Below are 15,433 nucleotides of genomic sequence, written 5' to 3'. Positions count from 1 at the left end.
AATTGAATCAAATGTTGTCCATTCATAATTGTACAGTAAACTTACTGTACAATTATGAATGCATTGCAGAGTGATGACGCTCCTTTTAACTAAAAGGAGCGTCATCACTCTGCAATGCAAATTGTGACAGGCATGCCCATTAGGGAACATTTATAGTGTAGTCCTGACTGAATAACATTACTCTTAACTGGAATATGTAGAAGTGGCACTGCCATTCATGTCAATAATCTGCATTCCAGTTGATGCCAACATTCTGAGTCCCATTAAGAAGTAGAAACCTATTGGTAGTGTCTTATTGCTGTCAACACAAGACTCAATGTCCAGTTCCATGACTATATTTATTACAAAGTCTATTTTAGGAGATTATGTTTTGATACCTGAATTAGTGTCATATCTAACATTTTGAGAGTTCAGTGTTACTGTTTTCTGTTTCTTTCATGTAATTGCACATTGCCAATGCGAAGAATATGCAGTATATATATATAAGTTGTGCCAGCATTTTGGCTGACCTGACATGTGGTAATAGCACATGTTTAATACCTTTATAAAACAGTGTGTAACTTGTAAGCATGTTGAAATTTAACACAATATTCAAACTTGTACAATGTGTGATGCCCTGTTTCCCCAGCCATGGACCTAACCAGCTGGATAGCGGTCTGAGCAGAGCTAGGTGAGCTTGGCGGGCCTCAGCACCTTCCCTGGGTGTGGTGTGGAGACAGTCCATCACCTGTCCCCCACACACAACACCACAACCTCTGCAGTTTGAGGCGACCCCCCAACTAGGACACCACCAGCACACAGAGCAACCATGGCAGACAGGGTGACCTTCAGTACGCCCAAAATCAACCCGCGGACCACGGCGGCTCCTGTGCTTCCTCCTGAGCCCATCGATATCATCCGCATGAAGGCCCGGTCCCGGCGGGTGAGGCTCAATGTCGGAGGCCTAATCCATGAGGTTCTGTGGAGAACGCTGGACCGGCTGCCCAGAACCCGTCTGGGAAGGCTAAGAGACTGCAACACCCATGAGTCACTACTGGAGATCTGCGATGACTACAGCCTCACTGACAATGAGTACTTCTTTGACCGGCACCCAGGCGCCTTCTCCTCCATCCTGAACTTCTACCGCACAGGAAAGTTACACATGATGGAGGAGATGTGCGCCCTGTCGTTCGGCCAGGAGCTGGACTACTGGGGCATCGATGAGATCTACCTGGAGTCGTGCTGCCAGGCTCGGTATCACCAGAAGAAGGAGCAGATGAACGAGGAGCTGAGGAGGGAGGCCGAGACGCTGAGGGAGAAAGACGGGGAGGAAGAGGACCGTGGCTGCTGTCCTGACAAGAGGCAGAAACTCTGGGATCTGCTGGAGAAACCAAGCTCATCAGTGGCTGCAAAGGTAAAAAAAAAAATGTTTTGCACACTTTGTAAAGGAAAATTCCACTCTAAAATAGAACCCCGATTTTATGGTCTTTGTTAAGTCAGTCTTGATTTGTAAACATGAGCCCAGTATCTCTCAGAGCTAGAAACAAGAAACTGAGCTCATCAGGAGGCTGCCAAGGTAAAAATATACTGAAAGGGAAAAATCCATAGATAAAATAGATTTTGCATATGTCACTCTACTGACCCTGGACAGTTTAGCATGGTTTGTAAACCACGAACAAGCCTCAGTCAGGTTGGAAACAAGAGAGCGAAGGATTTCTCATTGCTATCAAGAGAGCAGTCCAGAGACACTGTCCAGACTGATTTTAAAGGCTGATTAAGGACATTTTCTGGTTCATGCCCCTTGCACTGCAGTGACATAAAGCTCATTTGACATAAGGCTCATTTTAGAGTCCACAAAGTCCGTTTCTAATTTGTTGTCAGTGAATCAGCTCCATGTTATGTCTCCTGATGACATCCCAGATTTGAGCTTTACAAGAGAGTCATTGATGTTTACATATTGACTGAACTAAATTCACAGGAATAACATAAAGTTCTGTTCAGTTTTACAGGTAAATTTCCCAATTACTGTAAATGTGTACAAACACTCTTATCATATAAAAAGGGGATAGTCACAAACACATTAGGATATTATGCACCAAGTACCTCTATTCTATTCTATTCTATTCTATTCTATTCTATTCTATTCTATTCTATTCTATGCTACACTGTTCTGTATTGTTCTGCTCAGCTCAGTTCTGTTCTGTTCTGTTCTGTTCTGTTCTGTTCTGTTCTGTTCTATGATTAGCAACATTATGCAAATCCATAAAATGTTTTTCAAGTAACACCTCCTAATGAAAATACCAGAGGCCATTAGAGTGCCATCAGGACCCTAATCCTCTTTCACCTATGAAGTAATCGGGGAGAGAGAGAGAGAGAGAGAGAGAGAGAGAGAGAGAGAGAGAGAGAGAGAGAGAGAGAGAGAGAGAGAAAGGGGATGGATTACTGCTACATATGCTCCTTCTCTGCATTTGTTTGTGGGCACTGTGTTGTATAGGCCTCATTAGTGGAAAGCTAAAGTGAGGGTTTATTAATTGTGAATTCTGATAATATTCTGTTCCAGTCTAGGCCTAGAACAAAGAATGACAAACAGGGAACCAAGATACTTATTGTCAATTATATTTACATCAATGAATTTAACCAGGAGACTGATTTGTACCAGTTTTTAGTCTTGGATACAATTTACAATTTGATATCAGTTATTAGACAATGACAAATTCCTCAGTAATGGAATATACCCTGGCCTACACGTTACACACATATAAGAAATTTTGTCACATTGATAGTAACCACAGTTTTACACAGAATCTGATCTCCCTTGCTCCATAATCTAGGTGAACATTTATGTCCAAAACTTGCTTTGATGTAAGATGAAAAGTTTGACTGTGAAGATGTCATTGAGGATACAATAAAATGTACACTGGCCTTTATCCAATACACACAATACATTATGACATGGTTTAATCTTAAGCTATTGCCATTCAATTGTGTGTGTGTGTGTGTGTGTGTGTGTACACAGTGTGCACTGCGAGTCTAGCTTAGTAAAACGTCATTTGACAGCAGTTGCCTCTGCTTGTTTACTGCAGTAAGTGTACTGTACATCTTTTATTGAATGCTGTACGGCAGCCCGCCAACAAATAGCCAGCTTCCCAGAACGCAATGAAAGCACACCATTTGTCCATTACTAAATTTGTCCATTTGTCTATCACCAAATGTGTGACGGCATTGGACTTTGGTCCATTACTACTAAATGGACAACTTCATGTAAATCCTTTCATCTGATAAATATAGTTCAAGATGCATTGGATGAAGTGGACTAAAGATGTTGCTGCCAAGATGAAAGGTTAGATAAGATGAGAAATAGGAGAGGAGAGGACATGACTTGGCATGACATTGACATAAATTGAGATGAGATGAGATTGAGATGAGATGAGATGAGATGAGATGAGATGAGATGAGATGAGATGAGATGAGATGAGATGAGATGAGATGAGATGAGATGAGTCAAGCCAAGGAAAGATGAGATAAGACAAAATGAGACAAGATGAGAATCATAGCTCTTGTTTAGGAATAGCATTTCATTTTCTGTGGTATTAAAGAGAGGGAATATAAACCTGTCAATCCTATGGACTATTCATTATTCTTCATTCTTTCATTGTTTTTTTGCCTCGAAAATTTACTACCATTATACACTAATATAAAAACCCCTGTACAAACATGTATATGAAAGCAAATGTTTTCTGATGCCACAGAATCAATTTGGGTTGAGCAAAAATGTGCCCAGATGAAACCATGACTACTCAGTACAACTGTATAACTAGTTTGTTGTGTGGTCAGCTGTATCAGACAGGTTGACGTGGTGATTCCTCATCTCTACATGATGGCAACATACTCAAGACAAAAGAACAGGAGAGAGGGAAGAATAAGAGAGAGAACGGAAGGACAGAAGGGACAGACACAAGGAATGAGAGAAAAAGGGAGACAAAGACAGAGAGGTCATATTGCGAAGTGATTTCCTGTTTCCAGTTGATTGACCAGAAACCCGACCAGCATCATAAAGAGAATGTTCAGAGCTTTTGTTTAAACACGCTGGATTCACACATGCACAAAAGATCCAATTTTAACTCTTTACGGTGTAGATCTGGTTTTCTCATGGCTGCATCAACAGGGATAACCTACATGGAATCTGATTTTTAAATCTGTGCCACAGAATATGACCTAATCGCCATCTAAACAGGAAAAAACACACAATCTGATTTCTAACTCTGTAGTTACCATTACATCATGCATGTTACCTTTTATTTCTACAGCAGATAGATGCCCTTTACACTTGGTATTAACCTCAGTGTTGTGTCCTCAGTGATTAGATTGTTTTTAGACAGAGAAAAAAATGCATCAAATCCAGCTGTAAAAACACCCAAGACATATTGAATCACCTCCAGAGGTGGCCAGAGATGCATATGGTTACATTAACAACAAAGCTTAATATGTAAGTATGTAATAAGTTTAATGTAATCAGATTAACATTTTTGTATGCATCCAACCAGAAAGCACACAGGTGACAGGCAGCTCACATAGTAACATATTTGTCAAAAATGGATTGTCAGGATAGGCTACTGGTGGATCAGAAACAAGAGAAACAAGTTGTTTTTTGCTGTGAATTTTAAAGGATGTAAATATTACCAGAGTAAGTGACATATAGGCCTATGGAAACTTGTGTTTTGAAATCCAATTTCAATGTGTATAACAAAGTTAATGTCAGGTGTCAATGGAGCCATAGCATTATAGACTTATCCATAATTCATTTAACCTGGCATTAATAATGCATCTTACCTGTCAACACAGAATCAGCTTGCCGGCCTGGCAACTTTCTCTCCCAGTAGAAAAAAATTTGCGGACGAGGGGGTAACACTGGATCCATTATTTCACTTTGAATTTTGTCTACTAATTAGAATAGACTGACGGTGGACACCAACTGGTTTTTGCACATTTCACTGCTGTTAAGCAAGTTGTCAATCACCTGAGCCCATTATTTTTGTCCTTACTCAAGTCCAAATATTTTTTGATAACGGAGACAAAATATCAGGCAATACAGCCAAACAACAACAATAGCACCTACTTACATGAAAGTTCATTTCCACTTACGTAGTTATAATATGAGCACTATTCACACATTTTTATCAGTGTAGCCAAATCTAAATCCATCTCCTCAGGTGTTTAGGTGATCAGATCACTCCATTTTCAATGTGCCTTTGGTGCATTACACTGGATTTTTATGCTCTTTATTGATGAAATGGGAATGGCAAACATACTGTAAATTTTGTACTGTCTGTGAACACAGGACCTCATGCTCCCCAAGCAATAACACTACCATTATGCTAACAGTAATATTCCCATAGGCACAGTGGTAGTGTTTTTGCATGAGGTCCTGGGTTCATGCCTGGTCCCTGCTGGATGCTGCAATTGTAATGCCAAATGTAAAGGGTTGTTGTGGTACACATCAGATCTGTCAAATAGATTTTTGTACTTTAATACCAGGTGTCAAAGACTTTTTAAGTCTTTGACACCTGGTATTAAAGTACAAAAATCTATAAAATATATGTGTACGTACCAAAGACGTATTGAAGATCTGATCACCCAGACCACCTCTGGAAACGGAGATGCAGATTTGGCCACGTTAACACCAAAGTGTGATTGCATTTGCATCTGCATCTACAATCCATCTAAAACTACAACTACAAACTATGGAAATAAATATTTATGTATGGACCCAGCTAGAAAGCAAGAGGTGGCTGGCAGCTCTGATACTAACTTAAAACAAAGTATTGAGATTATAATAAAGTATAAAGATTACCTTGACCTTGATCTTGACCGTGAATGTTGAGCAAGTGAGACCACGTCTGCTGTAAATTTGGTCTGATGAAACTATCACTAGTCATGACAACAGCTGCATTAAATTGCCTCCTTGTCAGCCTATATTGCCTATTCCTAAAAAGACTTCTTCCTCGGTTTTGAAACATAAGAAAATGTGAACATACCAATGGATACACCAAAGTTCTTGCCACCTTTCTAAAGGATGTAAATATTAAGAGGCTAATTGATGTGTACAGCAATTTGTGTTTTGCAAGGGAAAAGGCAATCCAGTTTTAATATGGACATGACACATTTTAATGCCAGGTGTAAATGTATTCCGGCTAAGTCATATCTAGATCAAATCTGGTTACAAGACACATTTTAATCCTATGTGTAAATGGGGCCTTTATGATACAGATGTGATCTTCACATGCTGTTTAAACAGCAAGGAACCATGTGGAATCAGATTTTTTGTTATATGCATAGTCATTGTGTTAAATTAAGCAATAACCCATGACAGGCTGTTGACAGGCTGTTGTCTGCCGTCTTATAACCAGTCCAAGTATGGATAAGTCAATATTTCTGAGTCTTATGCACTGTTGACACTGAAAATTATTCTATGAAAATTCCATGAGTGATTGCCAAAATTCACCAGGACGGTCCACCTCCATCCATTCTAATTATTATTATAATTCCAGCTGAATAAACTACAGCAGGTTGAAGCTAGCAAACCCAGCATTTGTATGGGAATACAAATATTACTTCCACAGGCTCAAATCTTGTTATTGGTTAAAATCCTGAAAGCTCCAATAGTAATCCAGGCATATATTTGATTCAGCTAAAATGACCAGGTTCTTATTAGAAACCGTCTGACCGATGACATGAAACAGGATTTCATGTCATCTGCATGTAAAACCAAGCTTCTACAACAATCAATACTATCAATACCAATTTATGGCAAAAATAGTCTAATTGAATTCATTCAAAGTCCTCTATTTGAACATTAAGATCTGCACTACTCCAAAAGGATACAGCAATAACATTATGGCTGCATGTGTCTGTGGTAGCACAAGCAATTTTATCACTGACAATATTAATCACTCGACAGTTGGGTTCACATTTGCAAAAGCATGAGGATCTCTCTCAGGCTGCTCCAAGATACAGGCTGTGTTTATTAGAAATGTTACAATACTCTATAGATAGCTGTGAGAGCAGAACATTGTTGATCAGTGGCTTCAATGCCCTGTGCTTCATGGTTAACCTCTCTTCCAGAGATGTATATTATTTTGTTACAGAAAAAGACATGCTTTCAGTTTTTGGTTTTCTTGAAAATATGTCCTCAACTACATTGTGAAACATGAAATCATGCAGCATTGTTTGTAATAAATTATAAGCTGGGAAATGGGCTGTAGAGCTTTACATACCTCCAGGTTGCCAGGAGCACTGCTGTCCAACACACAAACACAGGGCCAACGGCAAACTCCAACAGTTGAATCCAAAAAACGATTAAAACATGTCCTGTCAACACAATAACACTCACACTGCAATGGGACCTGCCTACTTCCAGTGTCTGATTATCCATTGTCTGAAAATTGCATATATTGTGCTATAAGTTATGTTATTTTAACTTGCATGAGCTTATGGCAACTTGACCATTGATACTGCATTTATTGGATGTTCAGTTAATACAAACTGATGATTGTGAAAAAGTGTTCACATCAACCTCCTAGTAGTAATTATGAGTAGGATATGTGGAAATTTTGGTAGGCTCTATCACAAATTGTGGAAATGTAAACATAGCAGCAAATCTACCAATGCTGGCAATCCAAGGTATGAAAAATCACAATTATCAGTTATATTCACACTAATACAATCAACAGTTCAGATATTACTGAAGTGTGTCAGCAGTAGGGGGACCATACTGTGCCACTGGTTTGGCCAGACTGCACTGAAGTCAGTCATATGTTTGAGTCAGCAGTGGTAGCAGTGATGCAGCTCAGGTCTTAGCCAATGGGATGGCCTCTTTCTGATGACATCAGCAGCTCATGACTACTTACCTGGCCATTGGCACCAACATGGAACTGCACCAAAAAAACACAAAGTCTGTACACTACACACACATACACCCACACACACACACACACACACACGCAAGCACACAGCAGTCCAGACTCCAGATGGACTGCCATTCATAACAGTTGTTATTTTTAGAAGATAATGTCAGTATTAAATACTGAGAGAAATAAGAGAGATTAGTTTCATACACTTTGTTTTTAATCTGTGTAATCTTCTTTTTTCTCTCTGAATATATATTTTTTTAATGTTTTGCTCCCTTTGCAGTGACTTATGCAGCACGTACATTTTAGGTGTACACACACACACACACACACACACACACACACACACACACACACACACACACACACACACACATACATATACACTTTTAAACTGTAAATTTTCATTTTAATTTCAATGACAAAAATTGAATTACAGTGCAAGAGCAATTGACAAATGGTCAAAACAATATCAAACAGGACTAAGAAACGTATCAAAATTCTGTAAAAAAAAAAAAAAATATTCTAGAGAGAAATATGCATAGAAAATGTGGGTTAGATATACAGTATTCTTGTAGCAGAAATCCACATATTGATCGTTTGGGTGGCTGATCATGACCGCACATAGGCAGACCAAGAGAGAGAGAGAGTCAGAGACAGAGACAGAGGTAGGAGTGTGACTTAATCTCCTTTGGGGCTTTTACCAGGACAGCTGCTGCAAATAGACTAACTGTTACCAGGTTGAATAGTCTGTGCACTATCTGACCTGGAGGGAGGGAGGGATGGAGGGAATATGAGCAAGATAAGTAAGGTGGCAGGAAAAAGGCTGTAGGCTCAGACTGGCTATTGTACATTAGGGCTGAAACTATTGATTATTTTCATTTTAAAATAATCTATCAAATTTGACCTTGAATATTCCAATAATCTCGAATCAAGAACACACTGCAACAAAATGTATTATCACATCAAAATGTCACTTTTCCAAGTAAAGCAACTTACATAAGCTCCTTCCAATTTTGTTGGTGGAGGTAATAAAAACAACAACAAACAACATGCATATGTGCATGTAAGCGTCAGACCAGTGTTCATGATTCTGACCACCTGAGAATAAAAACTGTCTCTGAAGGGGCTGGTACCAGTGCTTTGACAGCACTTGAATAGACCATGAGCTGCATGACTGGAGTCCTCACTGATGTTTATGGCCTTCCTTACAGCGAATGGTATAAATACCCTGGAGCTGGGGTAGTTCTATACCTATCATTTTTGATCAACAAATGTCAAGTGGAGAGTAGCTCGTATATGTGTGTCTCATTATAAGGTTACCGGGTATGACCTTCAACATTACATTACAAATGAATGAAGCAAATCTAGTTCAGGCAGACAACTCAAGTGGAGCTGTGCTCTGGATCAGCTGATGTGTCAGCTGAGCTTGCATATTGCCATCACCGGGCCGGTCTTCTTAAGCTGTCAAAATCATTTGCTAATTCTCTGCTGCTGCTTGTACCTATGCATCTTCCACTTCACCTGCTAGTCTCGCCATCATCACGTCCTTCAATGTTTCTGAATCGGAGGATGATGTAGGCTTATTAAGGGTCAATATGGATCCTGCTCCTGATTAATTCCACTGGTGATCCATCCGATCAAACTGAGGAGGAGCTGATGCCTTACGCCAGTCGTGCCTCCCATTTGATATAAATGAATCCCTGACTGGCCAGTGACTAGTATTTTCTTTTTTTTTTTTTTTTACAATTTTATTTTCCTTTTTTTCAACAACATAACAACTTTGTAATACATTCAGTGTGAAATACCAAAATACAAAAGTTTGCATGTTGTCCATTTTTATATCCTCCCCGACGTACATAAACAAAAGGCAAAATAGATCAAAGATGTAAACATAAATACACATACATTCATACAAACAAATAGACGTATATATTAGTCACGGTTGTCTATAGCCAATCTACATTGTAATTTGGTTTGAATAAGAATCAGTTATGGAAGAGTACACAGTTTTAGCGTTTTCATATATGCAGGGGTGGTCTTACCATTAGACAAAGGTAGGCGACTGCCTTGGGCCCCGGCAGCCAGAGGGCCCCCAAAAAAGACAAGAATAGAACTAATGTAAACTTATTTTTAATCAATATAAAATAAATGTACTTTTTGTTACAATAAATTATTTCAATCTTCAGTCATGGTCACCCACCCTAATCAGTCAGGCTATAGTGGGTTATTCCACTTCTAGTGCGATTTTGCTACTTGTCTACTATTTTGTTACTATTTCGGTACTTAAGCAAATTTTTCTTGCCACTGCATCAGTAGCTGAGAGAGAAGTAACACCCAAAACAAAAAAAGCAAGCTACACAAATGGGGCAGAAAAACAACAAAAAGTGCCCTTGCATGCATAGTTTTCTCAGCCCCAACTTGATGAAAATATGTAGAAAGGATGGATTAAAAGGGGAGAGGGTTGGGATTCAGGGGGTCCCATGCTTGCCTTTGCCTCGAACCCCAAATCACTAAGTCCGCCCCTGCATATATGTCAGAAATGGTTGCCATGTCTAAAAAATTTACTTGTAGAGCCACCCAATGTACACTTTATTTTCTCCATGTGTAAAAACCTCATAAGTTCTCCAGCCCACTGGACATGTGTGGGAGAGGCCTCCTGCTTCCACTTCATAAGTATAAGGCGTCTAGCAATTAAGGAAGCAAAAGCAATAGCATTCGTGACTAGTATTTTCGTAGCTCTGTATTCCCCTAACGTTACAGCTCCAGCAGGTTGAGCCATGAGAACTGTTCAAATTTTTTAGGGTCTTTACCCAGCCACGAATAACGTCACTACTCTGCTAAAAACGCGGGGAAGTGCAGTCCCTGCTGCCCTCTCCTCCTGCTGCTACAATTTCACAGCATTAATGTTTAATGGATTCATTCCACCATTACACATAGTATAATTGGTGTCTGACTCTCTTCTCCTGCTCTCGCTTTTGGCTGGCTTTGAACTATGGTTACAAAACTAAGCTTTTGAAAACCTCTTTGAAAACTTTTAGATAGGTGGGAAAAGTCGACATCCAATAGAGGCTGAGATCAAGACAAGCCCGAGTCAAAATAGGCACATGACTGAGACAAGTCCAACATGTCAGAGAAGTCTGGAGACCGGACTCAAGACCGAGACAAGACTCAAGCACTACATCACTTTTTTATAGTATGTAGTTCAGGACATATGGGGCTGAGATGGAAAGATCTAAAACAAACATCATGGCAAGTGCATTGTATGTAACCACTAGGATGTCCTTAAAGGAATAATCACCCAAAAATGAAAATTCTGTCATCATCTACTCACCCTCATGCCAGCTGAAACACAGGTGAAGTTTGTCCATATAACACACCCGGAGGTTGCCAGCACAATTTCGTAGCAGCGTTCTCCAAAAAAACAGAAGTCTTTGGGGACCGATCTTTAGTGTTCCGAAAAGAGCAGAAAAAGAACAACAAATACCCATAAAATTACTCCATACAGCTCTTGTAGCATAATCCAAGTCTCCTGAAGCCGACGGTCGCACAGTGAGAGGAAAAGACCGATATTTACACCATTATTTAGCGCAAATCTTCACTACAGCCAGTTGCTTTTTGAAAAAAATGGTTGCGCGTGCTATGCAGTCATGTGAATCTCTTCCACTTCCGTGTTTACACTCCTAGTCACACAAACTGAAAACCTCTGCTGAAAGTGACTTATAATGCTATCTTGTAAAATTGTAAATTATTTCACGTACGTCCGGTCTTTGTAGAGACACGGCCGGCACAGCAGTCGGCTTCAGAAGCGGTAATTCTGTTTTTCTTCCCCAGACTCTGAGGAGAAAGGACGACACGGAAGCATTTAGCTGAGAAATTGACATCCAGCGATTAGCCGGAGCCTTGTGAATAGTCATAGTTGTATTCCGCAATGACGCCCAGTCACAGAGTCTCACAGGCTTCTCTCTGCTGAACCATCCGGGAAGACCTCTCATTCGCGTCATTTTTTAAATATCAGCACTGGGGACAGAAGCTACAACAGCTAGGAAACTGACTAAAGGCTGAAAAGGTAACGTTAGGACAGAGTGAAACTTTTTCAGTTTGTGTGACGTAGCCCTATGACTATCAGAATCAGAATCAGAAATACTTCATTGATCCCCGAGGGGAAATTGGGTTACATTGCAGTTGCTCACATTCTAGAAGAGAAATATACATAAGCATAGAAATATGTAAAATGTGCATTATACTATAATACATAACAATAATAATATAGAAATAAGAGAAATAAGAATTATGTACAAATATGTGCATCATACTACAATATATACAACAGCGTAAATAATTAAATAATTAAATAATTATTACACAGTTGAATTATTGCACAAAATTACTACTAGAATCAGTATTGCACAGTTTAAAATATAAATTATAAATTATAAATTATAAATTAGGCTAGACTAGGAGTGTAAACACAGAAGTGGAGGAGATTCACGACTGCACACGCAACCGTTTTTGAAAACAACTAGCTGTAGTGAAGTTTTGCGCTAAATAAATGTAAATATCGGTCTTTTCCACTCACTGTGCGATCATTAGCTTCAGGAGACTTACATTATGCTGCACAAGCTATATGGAGTAATTTTATGGATATTTCTTTTTCTGCTCTTTTCGGAACTCAAAAGATCATTCCTCAAAGACTTAAGTTGTTTTGGGGAAAGCTGCTACAAAGTTGTGCTGGCAACCTCCGGGTGTGTCATATGGACTAACAAACATGTGTGTTTCAACTGGCATGAGGGTGAGTCGATAATGACTCATCTTTCAATTTAGGGGCTCCTAAAAAAAAGTAAGCATAGAGCCCTGTATTATATCACATATTGCCTGATATCTCCTCACAATCAACAGCACAAAGATTGAATAGTAACATGCAGTGCCTCCTAAGTAACAAATTGCCTTTGCATCATTTGTCAGCCTAAACTGACCTTCAGTATGAGCTAATTATGATTGTGTCACAGATGTTATGGTGTTATTTATATACAGGGTCAATTAAACCACTCTGGCAAGGAAACAACATCTCTTCTCTTCTTTCATCTCTTCTTCTGTCCATTCCCTCATCAATAAATCCTGTTTAGGGGCCCTTAAGCAAGGCATTCAACCCACAACTGCTGTAATGGAGCGGCTCAGTGGCTACCAGTAGAATATATTGTGGTTGTGGTTAAACTCTCAGGTGTGAGTATGTTTCAACAACTCATCCAGGTAGTTACTGTGAGAATTAATGTGTTCTCAACTTGTCTGGGTAAGAAAAGGTTAAAAAAATATTTTTTGTCTCAGCTGATCTACATATAACCTTCTTCGAACCATTTAACATGAAGTGTCTTTTACACTCTACCTTAAAGCCATAATTCACAGTTGGCAAAAGCACCCTGGCCATTTCAAGTATTTTCCTATAGGAACTTATGCATTTAAATGACAGCAAGTTGTTAACAAAGTCCATTTACTGCATGAGCACTTCTGGTCACATTTTTTTCCCTTCACAGTGAAACACATTCATTTTTCAAAGACCTTGTTTCATCAATTTGGAAATGTAGCTTTACATGTGTAGGCTGTAAAGAGATTCAAGTAATAAATGTCAATTTCTCTTTTTTTCTTTTTATAAACTGCAGGTTAAACCTGTCAAATAATGGCTCCCCTTCTAGCCAGATTTATGGCAACATTGAGTGAATTTCATTCCATTATGGCATTGCCTCCCCTGGAATAAGGAAACCTAAATCTTCTGGCTAACATTGTGGGATGATGTTGCACAGTTTGTTTCCTGGAGCCTTTAACGTCTCACTGATTTGTCGTACAGGTGTGTTGTTTGATTAACTGTAAATATGAACATTCAATTTCAATTTCAATTTTACAGTATGTGCAGTTTGAACAAGTTACTCCCGCTTTGATGAGTAATTCCAACTAAATTCCAAGGAAATTGTTTTTCTGTTCTCTGAGGATTGCTCATTCATGCATGCACACATTAATGCTTTCCAGAATATGTAAATATTGCATTTGTCATTTATATTGGTACAGTGGGCTGCGCCAAAACATTGAGTCAGAGGTTATGCCAGCTTTTAACTTGTTATGTAATGGGAATTTCACGAAACCTCATAGCAGCATTTGACAACTAAAAGTCTATAATAAAAATGTAATTCTAATAATTCTAATAAATGGATACCTTGACATTTTGAATACTGGTCAAGCAAAATAGATGTTGTCACCATTGTTAGCATATGTCATTGAAATGAATGTCACTTAATCAGAGCATTCTTATGGTCCTATAAAGAGCTATGTGGTTTTGAATGTAGAAGATTATTTATTATTATGTATATGTATTTGCATTTTATGTATTTAACTGGCACCTTTTATCCATAGTGTTAATAGGTACCTTCCAACATTGAATAACACCTCTAGCCTGCCTGTGGAGATAAAACAATTTCAACTGGATCAAGTTCAGCAGTTAAATTTGAACATAAAACCGCTCCATTGTTGGACACAATCAAGTGAAATTTAGGATAGTATCTACTGAAGCACTATAAGTTGGCCTGCAGCTAGTTGTTACCCCAAGTTTTTTTTTTTGATCAGGGTCTTTTTATTGTAATTTTTCACATTTCACATTTTTCATATATCATAGATCCAAACAGGTCCAACAGAAAAAGAAAAAGAAACTTAATCGAATCCCCCACCCACCACCCCCCAAATACCAGACAAACACATATAAACTTGTTACCCCAAGTTTGAATGAGAATAATACTAACAAGACATTTTTCTTTCCACACTGAGTAAAGTGGGATAGTAGCAGGACATCTCTGCTACAAAGCTGGCTGGTGAATAGAAAGCCAATGAGTCTGGCTAATCATCCCTCTGTGTGAACATAAACTACTCTATAAGCTACTGTATCTCACTCTGATGCAGTGTTTCCTAATTTAGCTGGACCATAAATGCAGCCATTTGACTCATAACTTTCTGTCCATAAATGGTACTGGATCCTCTTTTTATTTAGTTTCCATAAGATAGCCTACCTCCTCCCTATTGTCAATGAGACACAGGGCAACATTTTCAGGCTCTTGGGCAATGCCCTGTGCCATAAAACAAGGGCAAGAAAAGAATACAAAACACTTGCTATATCATTGTTGATATTATATATTGTTGTTCTTGTTCATTATAGTGTTACTTTAATTCTCACATTTCTTTAAACAGTGGTAGTAAACTTCTAGCTGCTGTGGATCAGAAGCACTGTATCCATATACTCATATAGAGTGAACTTTTTTCTCTGGGAATACTTGCCACAGTAACCATCTAGCCCACCTGCTGTACTGGAATAACAGTGGAACCTGTCTTGGTGCTACATTAAAGGGGCATTAAGTAATCTATCACTTGTATCAACTTCTGTTGGCCTTTTAAAAAAGTCACATTTTCATAGAGGAGTAACCATCTCCACTTCCTGCTTCCTTCCTTGAGGAAAGCAAAACTCCTTCCCCCATCCTCACTATGTTCTACAGAGGCACCATCGATAGCAT

General features: G+C 38.9%; 1 protein-coding gene across 1 annotated transcript in view; it reads left to right on the top strand.

Moving 5' to 3' along the window:
- Nucleotides 1–808: 808 nt before the first annotated feature.
- LOC139659359 (potassium voltage-gated channel subfamily B member 2-like) overlaps nt 809–15,433 on the top strand; it is a 36,063-nt gene continuing 21,438 nt past the window's right edge. Inside the window, exon 1 of the mRNA XM_071537602.1 lies at nt 809–1,393. Coding sequence (XP_071393703.1) covers nt 809–1,393 — 585 coding nt within the window. The remainder of the gene's footprint in view (nt 1,394–15,433) is intronic.

Source organism: Centroberyx affinis, unplaced genomic scaffold, assembly GCF_046629955.1.
Source record: "Centroberyx affinis isolate AG114_WGS23_722 - 3 ecotype Tasmania unplaced genomic scaffold, CSIRO-AGI_Caff_v1 ptg003073l_1, whole genome shotgun sequence".
Taxonomy (NCBI): Eukaryota; Metazoa; Chordata; class Actinopteri; order Beryciformes; family Berycidae; genus Centroberyx; species Centroberyx affinis.
The sequence above is the reverse complement of the archived record's forward strand: the minus strand, read 5'-3'. Positions and strand labels throughout refer to the sequence as shown.